We start from the raw sequence: 13,660 nt of genomic DNA on the forward strand, positions 1-13,660 counted from the left end.
TAGGGCTCTGTTATCTCTCACCCTTCTCTCCCATTGTTTTACTACTCCAGGAGATGACAGCTCCACAAAGGCTGGGGCCCAGTGGCTTTGTATATGCCTGTTGCATGAGACCCTCAGTGATGCTGGTCTAGTGTGCTGATTTTAATCCAACTGTAACACTTTATAAATGATTTTATATCCGGTTTTATGTGCGTTTGAGAAAGTGTTCCTACTCTGGGCTGATTGTGGAATTTTACCCTAAAAACTAAACTCTATTTGTGTGTGTGTGTGTGTGTGTGTGTGTGTGTGTGTGTGTGTGTGTGTGTGTGTGTGTGTGTGTGTGTGTGTGTGTGTGTGTGTGTGTGTGTGTGTGTGTGTGTGTGTGTGTGTGTGTGTGTGTGTGTGTGTTGTTGAATTAAAGAACAATCAGGCAAATGTCCAAGCAGCATCTGAACTCTTACTGTTGCAGGACCAACTCACCACTATGCTTCCTTTTTGTTATCAGGCACTGGAGTAAAAATACCCAACATGTGTTTGGTTAGTCACCTTTAATGGTGCGGTTAGAAGAACTAGTCTGGTGGTCCTTCAACCCCCCACTGTGCCACCAGGCCTGGGACCGTCTGGCGGCCTGGACCCTCTTTAATAAAAGCTATTGTTAACAGTGCCGGATATGTGTGGCGAGCACTGGCCTGTTTCAGTGTGTCCCCAACAACAACAAAAACAACAACACATTAGCATGCAACTATGTTTCTCATGACACACACATCTAGAGTGCAACACCAAACACAGCAGGGTGGGTCCATGCAATAGCGTAGCATCAGCACTGCTAGTGGTACTGTAAGGAGTAGCACAGGATCTGGTGGGATCTGTGACCATAACAGGTCAAGAACGAAAAGTCTGATGATGTCAGATAAAAAATACGGAAACTGCTTGTTTTAATCGTTGCTTAGAAAAAGTATTCACCTCCTTACTTCTTATCTTGTATGTAAGTATGATAAAAAAAAAGTAGCTAAATATATTTCTAATGGCTGCTTTAAAGAAAAATCACAGGTTCTATATATGGAAGCATATTGCTGTCAGTGCGTTCAGAGGAGGCAGGGGAGGCACTGCCTCCCTTACTAATAATGATTTAATGTAAAGTCAGTGTGTCCACTGACTGATCCATACATTTGTTTTCTGAATGATTTAATCATGTTTATGGTAAAAATTGCTGAATTTACAAATATGTGTCATGTTCTGTGTCCCTGTGGTCCCCAGCCCCCTCCTGGTTCTCCTCATGTGCCCCCTTTTGGTCCCCAGCTTCTCCAGGTTTCCCTCTGGTCACTTCACTAATCATTAGTTTTCTGTTATTTTAGATGATGTAGTTCATATCTCCCTTTAGTGTATTGTGTTCCTTCCCCATTTAAGTACGATCCTCTCCTGCCTTCCAGTGTAATTAGTTCTGTCACTCTTAGGTCATTAGTTTATTCATCTTTAGTCTTATTTCTACAGTGTTCAGGTTTATTTACGTTCAGTAGCTTTGTCTTACAGATTTTAGGTCTGTTTTCCTCACCTGCCCTCCTCTCAGTTATCAATCTCACCTGTGCCCAATTCCCTTAATCACTCAGTCCCTGTGTATAAAACCCTGTTGGTCCATTGTCGTTGTCAGTGTTGTTCTGTTCCCCCTCGTGAAACTCTATAAATGGTAAATGGCCTGTTTTTGATATAGCGCCTTCTAGAGTCCTGGAACCCCCCAAGGCACTTTACAACACAACCAGTCATTCATCCATTCACACACACATTCACACACTGGTGGTGATGAGCTACGATGTAGCCACAGCTGAACTGGGGCGCACTGACGGAGGCGAGGCTGCCGAGCACTGGTGCCACCAGTCCCTATGACCACCACCAGCAGGCAACGTGGGTTAAGTGTCTTGCCCAAGGACACAACGACAGTGACAGACTGAGCGGGGCTCGAACCTGCAACCTTCCGATTACGGGGCGAGCACTTAACTCCTGTGCCGCCGTCGCCCCAGAACACTCTAGGTTTTGCTCATCAAATGGCCTTTTTTTTTGTTTTTGTCAGTCGGGTTTCCGATTGTAGGCTTGGCTTCCTGCCCGTTTGGAATTCACTCATCATCCAAAATAAAGGAATTTTCATTTATGCGACTGCGCCTGCATTGAGTGATTCTGGTGTTCTGCATTTTGGGTCAGTCCTCCTCCTCCTCAACGTGGCAATATGCATGCAGAAGTGTGAGCAGAGACGAGCCTGCCTCTGCTCTCTCTGAGCTGCCCCGCACACACTCAGGCGCGCAGTCAGGGTGGGGGACGGGGGGATCTGTCCCCCCCCAGATTCAGATCGACCCAATCCGTCCCCCGCACTAAGGCCAGAAAGAAAACAAAATCGGAGGTTAAGCGCTTTAAGCTCCTTTTTCCAATTACTTTGAATGGAGCATGATGTAAACAAACACGACTCCACGTGGTTGCTGCTAGGATGCAGGATGAAGTGAAAAAGGCAAGCAACGATTACTGCGTATTTAAAAAAGACCAACAGTGTAAGTAGGCGGGACCGATCTAAGCGCCAAAGCGTCATTGCTGACTTTAACAAATCTCCTCTACAAACATGATCCCTCATGAAGTTACTACTTTACACCTGAAGATAGTGGAGATGTGGAACCTTCAGGCTGAGCAAAGTTTGGGAGTTTTTAGAGTTTGAAAATCGCCTCCCGCTGAGAGGCTCCCAGCCGGGGAGAGGAGGAGATGCGTGCAGCATGAAGAAAGTAAATCTTAGATAAAACATATAATTGCCGGCAGGTCTGGTCTTTGTTGACTGATCACTTTGTCTGGTCATGACTGACTCTGATTATGAAGCAGAATATTGACTCTGATGAAGAAATTCACTCATCCAGCCGGGAAGATGGACGCTGCTGCAGCATCAGACAGCTGGTGCTGCACGAGAGGTGTGTGGAGTTCACAAGCTCCAAACGTTGGGTTTGATGTTGGTTTAACCTTCTCTGGGACGTGATGGGAAAAAAAGCCGTAAAAAAGAGGTAGATGCCGATGCGTTACATATGGATGTCAAAGTATACCACATAATCATAAAAAAAGTCAAATATACAATTTAAAAGGAGCTTTATATATTTATATATGAATTAAAACTTTCCAAATATAATGAAAATTTCTAAATAACGTAACAATACAAAGGAACATCTGTTGGTCAGGCTGAAAAGTTTGGGAACTACTGCTTTTAGTGTTGGGCATCGAGCATCGATTGGAACAGGTTCCAACTGTTAGTTTTTCCCAGAATCGTTCAAAGTTTTTTATTTCGATTCCTAGTTTTGATTCCTAGAATGCCGCCCGGAAGACGAATCCGTGGGCGATTTCCATGAAAAATAAATATGATCTGCAAATTGTGATCAACGCTTTTCAGAGCTGATCACAACAGCTGTGTGTGTGCAGCACCGAGTCCCCCCCAATAAAAAATTATAACAATAATAATATATCACACACTAAGTTGTGAACATTTTAATTTCCTTTATGTTGGAGACATTTAGCCTCTCATCCCAGAGGCTTCTTCCAGACTTTGGTTGTGGTCAGAAACAAACACACTGGTTGTGCTGCAAGTCTTTTTCTTTTGTTCTCCAAAACATGTTTTTGTTTAAATGAAGGTGATGTTGTTGTTCATAGAGTTACAATTCATGTTGAAGTTAAGATTATTTCATCAAGTAGGACCTGTGGCTAGCTGGCTCATGTAAAGCATGTCATGTCTTGAAAGAATCGGAATCGGGAATCGATAGGAACCGGAATCGAAACGAGGAATTGGAATCAGAATCGTTCAAAATCAAACGATGCCCAACCCTATAAGTGAATGTTGTTTTTTAAATATATTTTATGTGCAATTTTTTAGAGCTTTTATGTTTTCTGTAAAGATCGGTTTGCTGAAAATCATTTCATGTTTTGCATGAAGTTTTTGGTTTCATGCAACCAATTTACCTTTCCTTTCATGTGAAGGTTTTGGTTAGTAATTGATTGGGAGAATAACAAATGACTGACTTGGACTGTGTTGATCAGGCAGAGCTTTGTTGCCAGCGTTCCATTGCATAATGACTTCAAACACGTATATAAAAGTGTTAGTGTTTTCGTAAACCATTGGATGAAATTACACAAACTGACTGAGCTCTAGTTAAGGCTCTTGCAATAGTTTGTGTATGTGTACGTGCGTGTGTGTGTGTGTGTGTGTGTGTGTGTGTGTGTTTGAGGGAGGGTACATTGGAACTTTGTACCCCCAGTTTGAAATTCCTATCTGCGCCCCAGCACACACTAAAGCCTGGGGCACACAGAAGACAGAAGCGCTGCGGTTTTGGAAAGTCAAGTGGTCACACAGGACCCGCTACACCACTTAACACTTTTTGGAAAATCGCACGATAGTCATAACATCACTTGAGACTTGAGAACAGGAAGTGGAAAGGGACTATTGTTTATACGTGATCAAACTTGCTAAGTACGCTATTTATTAGAATATTTTATGATCAATAGTACTTTAATGTTATCAATACTGTAATCAAGTAGCATTTATATGCTCCTCGTTCGTGTTTTGGCAGTTGGGTTTGTTCCGCACACAAGACAACAAGAAGTTGGTGCATGCTCTCTGTTTTATATCGCCAACATACATGTTTTATTTCATACGTGCTGCACATAAATACGTTCTACAGTCTGTCTGATATATTTAATGACTGTGTGTGACAAATTTAGTCTTTCTGAGTGGCCATAAACACGCAGAGAAAATGCACGAGGGGAGGCAGGCAATACCCTGCCTCACTGATAGGGGCAGTGCTGAGCCCCATAGACACCGGTGCAACCAGGCTGCTCCTACACAGGGCAAAGGTGTGGAGGTGAACTAGCTTAAATTTTCTCTGACTAAATGAAAAATGTATGGCTCAAAACTGAAAAATGTATTTAAACTGGATTTTCAGTCAGAAATGGAGAGGATGGTTTTTACAGCAGCGTTATCATGGAGATGTCAGGTTCATGGACTTTAAAAACACATAAAGGTAAGACCATACATCAGGGATGTCCAAACTTTTCAAGACGAGGGCCAAAATCATGAAGTTAAAACTCCTCACGGGCCACAAAAATTACATTTTTTAAGGCCACTGAAAAAAAAAATAATTCTGAGATTAAAGTCAGAATTCTCTAACTTTAATAATGCTGAGAAAAAAAAAGTCAGAGTTCTCTTTTTCTTTTTAATGGCCCTCTTCTGTACAAAAAGGCCTAAAATAGATATTAGTAAAAATTAGAACATAAAATATAATATATATGAATTTATATCAACAGTCTCCCAGAGAGACTTAACACCACAATTCTAAAAATGCTAGTGAGGGCCACACTAAACCACTCCGAGGGCCGCAAATGGCCCCCGGGCCGCACTTTGGACACCCCTGCCATGCATGATTTTCAGCTGTATTAAAAGAGCTATGTCTAGATTAATGAATACATTTTGGGGTCAAATTTGCAGAAATATTAAATATTATTTTAATTTTCTTGCTTGTGTGTTGTTGAATAGCATGAGATTGATCAAATCATAACTAAGACGCTTTAAAACAACAAAATGTTTAATTCAAGGTCAAACATAAAATACAAACTTCTATTTCGGGATTATACATTTTGTAAGTCTGACTCGAGACTCCGTGCCTCCCCAGTCATGAACCTCATGGCACGTCACTGTGTCAGCGCAAGGAAAGTAGCAATATCTAATTATAATGACTTTGACATATCATTTCAATAAGTTACTTCTCCTTTATTTATGTCCTTGCTCTGACTAGGGATGGGTACCTTTGACATTTGAATCGATCCGGTATGACATTTGAATCGATCCGGTACTAATTCCCGGTACCTACGAATCGGTACGGGTACTTAACGGTACCAATTTTCGATACTTTTGAGTGTTTATTATTTTAATTCTCTTTTATAATTAAATATATATATTTTTCTCAATATATAACCTTATTTGATAAATATCACAAAAAGTAACATACAACTGATTGTATTTTAACATCGTCCTTGTAGTTTTATAAGCTGATAATTAAACTGAAGCAAACATCTTTACTGTGAACTAAATTCACTGTGTATCTTCATTGCTTTTGCCATCTTTTTTCATTTGATTTTTCCTACTGGGAAGTTAGAATTTCCGAGGAGAAAGCGAGCGCACCATTAGCTGATAACAACGGTGGCAATGGAAGCTAACATATCAAGCTAACTTTATCTTAAACAGTTTATTTAGCTGCTGGAGCAGATTAAAACGATGATGCCTCACACTTAGATCATTGTCACTGGTTTCGTCTTCACCCGTCACATTTAGTAAAGTGAAGCCAAACTTTAGAGCGCGTACATGTTCTTCTAGTTGGGAATTCGGAGTTCCGAGGAGAAAGCGAACGCACCATATCAAGCTAATTATATTTACCTACCGGAACAGATTAAGATGAGGATGTCTCACTTAGATCGTTGTCGCTGGTTTCATTATCACCCAGTTACCCATCACATTTAGTGAAGTGGACCCAAGCGTTAGCGTGCGTTCTTTCTACCATGCTGCTGTTTACAACTCGCTCGCAGCGACCGACGACATAACGCTCTTGCGCATGCGCAGCTGTCTTGGCAAGTTCTCGTTATGATGGACGGGTACCGAAACGAGGCACCGTTTCAAATGATGTGAATCGGTGCTCGGTCGGTACTATGGAATTCGGTCGGTACCTTAAAAAGTACCGAATTCGGTACCCATCCCTAGCTCTGACAGCTATATGCTTCCATATGTTTTATTATTTCTGAGTGTAAATCTGTACTGGGTCCCTCAGGGGTCAATTGAGCTCTTCAGTTAGTATATGTGGCTATCAGGGTCATTTTTTTAGATACTGTCCCTTTTCACAGTTTCCTTGATGATTTTCAAATACTGGGTTAAGTCTTCAACCTTTATTGAATGTATGGAAGCCCTGAAAGGCAATGAAACAAAGCATTTTTCGACATCCAATATTATTTTCTCTTGGTTTTAAAGGTCAGGTGCAAGTAAAAAATTGTTTTTCATTTAAAAAATTTTACGGGTTTTTTTTTTTTTTGCTTTGGCTCTGAAAATCTAGAGAAAAAATCTCTTATCTCATTTTTTCTAAGTATTTTTTTTCCGTTCTCATCCAAAACAAAGCAAAATTTAAAAAAAGTGTACTTTTTGTGCTTAGGTCCTGAAGGGCAAGTAAAAAAAGGTATTTTTTAAATATATTAATTGTCATTTTTTCACCTTGCCGTTTTGGGCTTCCAAAGTAAAGGGCTTTCAAAACTTCCAAGGACAGAAGTCAGCAGGTTTGTAACGTTCTTAACATTTATGTGGACCCTCTTGACCCCTCAGCTTCGCACATTGCTCAGATTTTACAAAAATGCACCACCGTGAGCTATTACAGTGAAACCGTCTCAGGATAACTGTAACCATCTGTGTATTTCTTCGAATGCAAACACGATTATCGCTGTTTCTGGGTGTGATGCCAGGGCATCCTCTTCCAAGTCCCCATATCTCTGCAGAGCACAGAGCATGGTCTGTTCTCACAATGATTAGAGGTGCACACATTAATGAGGTTTAAAGGAAAATTAACATTCCTCCCTTTGACGTCACAGAGTGCCAGTGTTTTCATCAAAACAGGCTGAGAGGTCAGACAGGATTTCCCTCACCGACAACAGTTGGCTACACAAATACAGACCTGAAAACAAACGTGTCATTGGGGTGAAGGCCACAGGAAAAGCCAAACAAAGCACCTGTGACGTAACAGTTGAAAATAAAATACATTTCTCATCACTCAATGGGCCTCAATGCTTTCCTCAAAAGCAGCAACTTATTCGGTTCTCAGGACTTAAAAGTCCATCGGTGACCAGGCAATGCACATAATCATCTCTTTGGTTGGTTTTTACACAAAATAAAACAATCTATATAAACCATGAGCACCGGAAAGGTTAGCTTTTTTTGCCTGATTTGCGCAGACTTCCATAATCCGACTTGATACTTGCAAAACGCTCTGTCACCCGACCCCAAGGAGCAATCGGTACAGCCATACACATCATACTGCATATATAGTAAATGTTAGTAAAAAAAAAGATGTACTAACACGACCAGCTCGTTTGATACTGAAATTACAATTTTAATCTGGATTCCCTCAACACTTCTCATCAATAACCGTTTTGAATCCCAACAGCCAAGAGAATAAAGAACCTCAGATACCTATTTGATCTTGCTTTCTGAACGTACGTGAACATCTCTTCCTGATTTCCAGGAGTCCTTTGAGGTAGTTAAGGCTTCCATCTGCCTCTCAGTCTGAAGCCCTGGTCCAGGTCCCTCAAATCGACCCCAGAGGTCACGGTAAACATCTGGATTAAGCCCAGCAACCTTGTTCTGTTTGCTGTACTGACTTTCCCATACCAACCAACCATGCCAAATGATAAAAGATTAATTCAATCAATCAAAGCTTTATTTATATATTGCGCCTTCCACAACCCTTTTGGGGCACCCAAGGCACTAGAACACATTGTAAAAAGACAAAGTCATAAAAAGATAAGTTAAAACATAGAACCTAAAACGTAGAGCATAAGGCAAAGGGATAAAACAATTAATAAAAGCAACAGCAATTCAAAACAAGAACTTTTCAATAAAATAAAAATAAAACATTCGTCAAAGGATTTGGTCAACATTCAAAACTTGCAGATTACTGAACAGCCTCTGGCTGACCTCATTTGCATCTAACCCCAGCCTATAACCCAGGATCACCCTGGGTTATCTGGCACTCTGGCACTGTCACCCGGTGGGCCGCTTAGCCAACTGGGCTGCTTGCCCAGCTTAGGCCGACATTACTCCACAGTTGGTGATCTGCAGAACATTAGCTACATGGTAACCCAAAGCTAAGAGTTTTTCCAGGCGTTTTTATCAAGAAAAATGCGGTAGAGCGATGACTTAGGAGTTGTTTTACCACGTTAGCACGTAGCTAATGTCCTGCTAATCTCCTCCCGTGGAGAATGAGCTGATCTGGACGGCCAGGGCTCCCAGTCGCAGCGGTCTGACCCTGCTTGTAATTTATCAGTCCCAGTCCATATTAGATCTCACATTCGGCCTAGAGACGACTCCGCGGGCAGCAACACCCCCCACCCCCACTGCTCCCCCAATGGGGAGGGTCGACGATTCGTAAAAATGCCAGCGCCGAATTTTGGTCCCAGTCCACCCCTGCCGGGATGGTGACCTGGTGTTTGTGCAGGATGACGATCTCCACTGCTGTGCTATCGGTGTATGTTAGTTCAGGAGAAATCTGATTTATCTTCAAATCAAGAACAATCACTTTCATTTTCAAAAGATTTCATTGTAAATTAGAATCACTGCAGTGCTGGTTGAACTGGTCCAGTACCTCTCTCCTCATCCAGCAGAGGTTCACAGAGTTTTCAGAGTTTCCTCCAACCAGCAGATGGTGCCAAAATCCAAGGCTGCAAGGTCTAAAAGCCAAAACAGGAATCTGAACACAACTGAAAGCTGAAGAATGTTCTGCTGCATTTCCTTTTCCACTATTTGCTCGAATGATTTGATGACTCGAGATGTTGATGCTTTGGGGCAAAAATCATTCAGGGCTTGAGGCGGATTTCACCTTGGCCAAAGGTACGACAGAAGAGTCGTTCCATACTGCTGGACCTGCATCCAACCTTGTGAAGAAGTAATTCAGCTCATCAGCCAGAACCTGCTCAGACTCACCAGGATCAGACACTTCTGCCCTGAGGTTTAATACCCTTCCAGACTCTTCCTGGACCTTGTCTTTAAACCAAATGTTTGCAGTTTTTATTTCCTTTCTCACTTGCTTCTCTTATACATGTCCTACTGCTGATACACCACCTTTTTATGAAACACGGTGGTTTTAAATGATTTCCTAACCCAAAGTTTATTGTTGGGATGAATAGAAGTCATCTTCTGTTCTCACAGAAGGAGATAAAACCTTCAGTCAGAGCGCTCCAAGGCAGCTGTGGCTACGATGTAGCTTATCTCTAGAAGCGTGTGAGGGCGTGTGTGAATAGGTGAATGACTGATGTGTTGTAAAGCATCTTGGGGGGTCTTAGGACTCTGGAAGGCGATAAACACAACTTTTGCCAGTTTCCCACCCCTCTTCTATTTAATCCTGCTATGCTTGAAGTTGTCTCCTGTTCTGGAGTCTCCTGAATCAAGGAATGAGAAATAACATTGCCCCTGATATTAATACTGTCATTAATAAATGACTGTTTTCTTATATTAGAACCCCCGTCACCCTAAATGAATAGAGAACAGTGTTTTTGCTTGGTATGGACATCCAAAGGTTAAGAACCATATCTAAACAACAAAAATAATCAGTGACTGTTGGATTTGTCCTCCCAAACACTCAAAATCACTATTGCACATCTTACATTTCTCCAAGTTCTGCTAAGTGGAAGCATCCTCTGCTATCAGTGTGGAGATAGTGAGCAGTACCAGGATCCTGGGTGTACACATCATCACAGAAGACCTCCACCCGCTGCCCAGTGACACATCCCTGGCCAGAAAAGCACAACAGGGCCTCTACGTCCTCCATAAACCCATGCTACAGCACGCTGACCCCTCTATCCAGGACGTGTGCAACAAACAGCTGACCAGTCTCCATGCTGGGATTTTAGTACATGCAGGAGTCTGGACTGATGCCGCACCAGTCATTGGGAGGTTTGTGCACAAGGGGGCGGTATAGCTCCACAGAACAAGACCAGCTTTAGCCCAAAAAGTCACTTTAATGTCTAGAAGTTCCCAAGTTCCTGATCGTCGTGTCAGAAGCTTGTTGTTTGAAGTAGGGTCAGTAATCTATAGATTGTGGATTATTTTTAACCCAAGACTGATAAGGGGCATGAACAGGAGAAAGGAAAACTGATCGTGTGTTTGTAGGCATAATAATAATTTTTAATTAGTTTTAATGTAAATATTAGTTCTAGTTTTCAGTTTAGTTAAACAGCTTTTAATCCAAGTGCGTTTCTCTTCTAGGGAGTGGATTTTCTAATCTGGCTGCTGCTCCTTGTATAAATATGGGTTACAGTCACATCACAGAAATGGGTAAGTAATCTGAGTCACGGGGAGGGCCTAGATCTGTTAGTTTCATTTTCTTAGAAGCAACAATGGTGAGCAGCAGCAGCTTCTTTCCTGGTTTTAGTATAATCTCTTTCACATTTCTAAGTGCTATTCTGATTACTAATGATGTGAATTTCAATTTCAGGATTTTGAAGGAAGTGCTGAGTAAGTTGACCCCTCAGGAACACACGATGCTGAACTGTGGGTGTTTGCCTGAACTGATGTTTATGTGCTTTGCTATAGGGGGGATTTTTTCAAAGAGCAAAACCTTTTCAGAGCAAACGCTTATCAACTGATTGTGGAAATGGAGGACATGAGTAACCTAACAGACGGAGACACCTCCTTCTTGGTGGATGAGGTACGTTTTTAAAGGTGGACATTTCTTTTCGTGTTTGAAATCATGATATTTATTGTAAGAAGACAAAAGTCATTGTTTTGTGTCTTTGTTTGCATTTCAGATCCTTCATAGCATCTTCTTTATGGGAAAGATCACATATCTATCATTTTCACCTGAAGACATCTTTCATGGTGATGAGAAGTTTTTGGATTACATGAGGGAGATGTACCCCCGGCCCTTTGACCTCTACTCATCCCAGATACCCAATCGGAGTCCGTTCTCATGTGTGCTGGACATGGTAAGATGTCTGCCCTGATTTATTTGTTTTTCCCAAGTTTGAAAACAAGTAAGTAAGGAATACAGCAACCTGACCCATCATTAATATTTATTCTGACAGACAGCCACAGGTTTAGGCTAAATCCTGTTCTAAACAGCAAACACATCATTTATAACTTATTCAAATCAAGTAACGTGTTTTAACTACGATTCATAATAAAAGGCAAATTCTTGTGAAATGAGTCACAAACAGTAGGGTATGGAGGGACTGCCGTGTCTCATAGATGGACAGAAGAAGTGACAAAAGTCAAGTTTAGACAGATTCAAAATGGAGCCCATAGGTGTGTTCTCTCTAATGTCTGCCGTGGGCGGGACTTGTTTCATCTCATGTGGTGGTGGTTCTTCTCACTGCTCAAGTTAAATGTACAAAAGCAAGAAAGCTCTACCTTGTTTGCTATTTTACATGTGAGACTATTCTTTGCTTGCAGGTTGTACGCCTGTCTGGACCACAGGAAAAAGCGAGCTCACAAAACAACTTGCAGGAGATACAAAACAAATTGCGGGAGCTCATCAGTAAGTTAAAACAACGTGATAATTCAAAGATGTTGTTCTCCACCACCCTGTGCGTTTCCAGTGTCTCGGGTTCAAGTAAGTATTACGGAGTCTCCATGTCCACTCATCGCAAGCCTGCCAGGCAAATCATGGTGGCTGCAGGGTGTCTGAGCTACTGGGACGACTGTGTAGCTGCGGCAGTGATGAGCTACTGTCCTCAGAAAAGGAGGAAGAGTTACTTTGACGGAACCTTCCAGCTTCCTGCAGACGTCAGGTGTGAGGCCTTCAGCATCGAGGGTCAGCGAATGATGGTTCCCTGCCGCTCGTGTAACAATTTGTTTAACTTGGAGACAACAGAAACAAAAACAAATCCTTATGGAAACTGTGCTGAAACTGAAAGTTTGAGCAACTTATTAAAGAAGGAAGAAAGAGTTAAACAGCAAGTTCAACGATGTGTAAGTGAGAGAGTGAACGACCGGGAGAGGGCTGAGCGTGACGTCTTAAAGCAGCTCAAGCAGATTCTGAAACCCTACAGCGGCTTCACATGGGACAACAGTTACTACCGTCCTCTTGATGTGTGACACGAGTTCATTTTCATGGTCAGAGTGTATTTTAATACCTTAAATGTGTATTTTCAAACAAAACCATAATGTCATGTGCTGGGTTATTTTTAAATTCAATGTAAAATAATGAAAAAGGACAAAAATGAACATCAATGTTGACAATATTGTAAGTCATAATTTTAATAGTGTATCTGAACTGTTGTACAACTTTCATAGTGAATAAAGTCCTGATTGAAAATAGAACCTGACATAATCGCATTACCTGCTCCTGTTAGCACGTCAAACCTGACTGGAGCGGGTGCCAAACGTGAAAAGTCTCTTTTCTTTAAGTTTAAAGTTGTTTCAAAGTAAAAGCAGGATAACCTTTCTAAAGAAAGTTTATAATGGTGGTTATAGAGTGGTTAATATTGGTAGTCAAAGGTGCTTGAGGAAATTTTTATTCAGTTACAGGATTTGTTAAATGAGAACTGATAAGTTTGAATCTGGTTTTAAGCAACATCATAGTACTGAGACGGCCTTGTTGGGTTTTTAATGACCTTTTAACTGTTGATTCTGGGGATGCTGCAGTTCTTGTGCTGCTGGTCCTGAGTGCTGCATTTGATATCGTGGACCATTGTACCCTTCTGTCTCAGCTTGATCAGCTAGTGCTCTTAAATGGTTCAGTTCACATTTATCAAACAGGATGTTCAGTTCATTCAGATCACTGTTCCTCAGCTGCAGCCCAGCTGACATGTGGCTTTCCTCAGGGATCTATTCTTGGCCCAGCACTGTTTTCTTTATATGTTCTGCCCCTGGGGAATATTTTCTAAAGTTATAACATTCCATTTCACATTTTTGCAGATGACATTC

The 13,660-nt window shown here is 41.6% G+C and overlaps 1 protein-coding gene across 4 annotated transcripts; it reads left to right on the forward strand.

The window, feature by feature from the left end:
* Window positions 1-10,639: 10,639 nt before the first annotated feature.
* On the forward strand, window positions 10,640-13,057 carry LOC107383191 (uncharacterized). 4 transcript variants are annotated; one of them, XM_070556036.1, is made up of 6 exons: window positions 10,640-10,899; window positions 11,000-11,068; window positions 11,229-11,248; window positions 11,327-11,441; window positions 11,542-11,718; window positions 12,185-13,057. In XM_070556036.1, the coding sequence occupies exons 4-6, from the start codon at window positions 11,388-11,390 to the stop codon at window positions 12,827-12,829; spliced, it is 876 nt and encodes a 291-aa protein (XP_070412137.1). In that variant the 5' UTR covers window positions 10,640-10,899; window positions 11,000-11,068; window positions 11,229-11,248; window positions 11,327-11,387; the 3' UTR covers window positions 12,830-13,057. The 4 variants fall into 4 exon arrangements, with proteins under 4 accessions (XP_070412137.1, XP_070412136.1, XP_070412138.1 ...); XM_070556037.1 differs by having other exon boundaries at window positions 10,793-10,813; XM_070556035.1 differs by having other exon boundaries at window positions 10,640-11,068.
* The last annotated feature ends 603 nt before the right edge of the window (window positions 13,058-13,660 follow it).

The sequence above is a fragment of the Nothobranchius furzeri genome, chromosome 11 (assembly GCF_043380555.1).
Source record: "Nothobranchius furzeri strain GRZ-AD chromosome 11, NfurGRZ-RIMD1, whole genome shotgun sequence".
Classification (NCBI taxonomy): domain Eukaryota; kingdom Metazoa; phylum Chordata; class Actinopteri; order Cyprinodontiformes; family Nothobranchiidae; genus Nothobranchius; species Nothobranchius furzeri.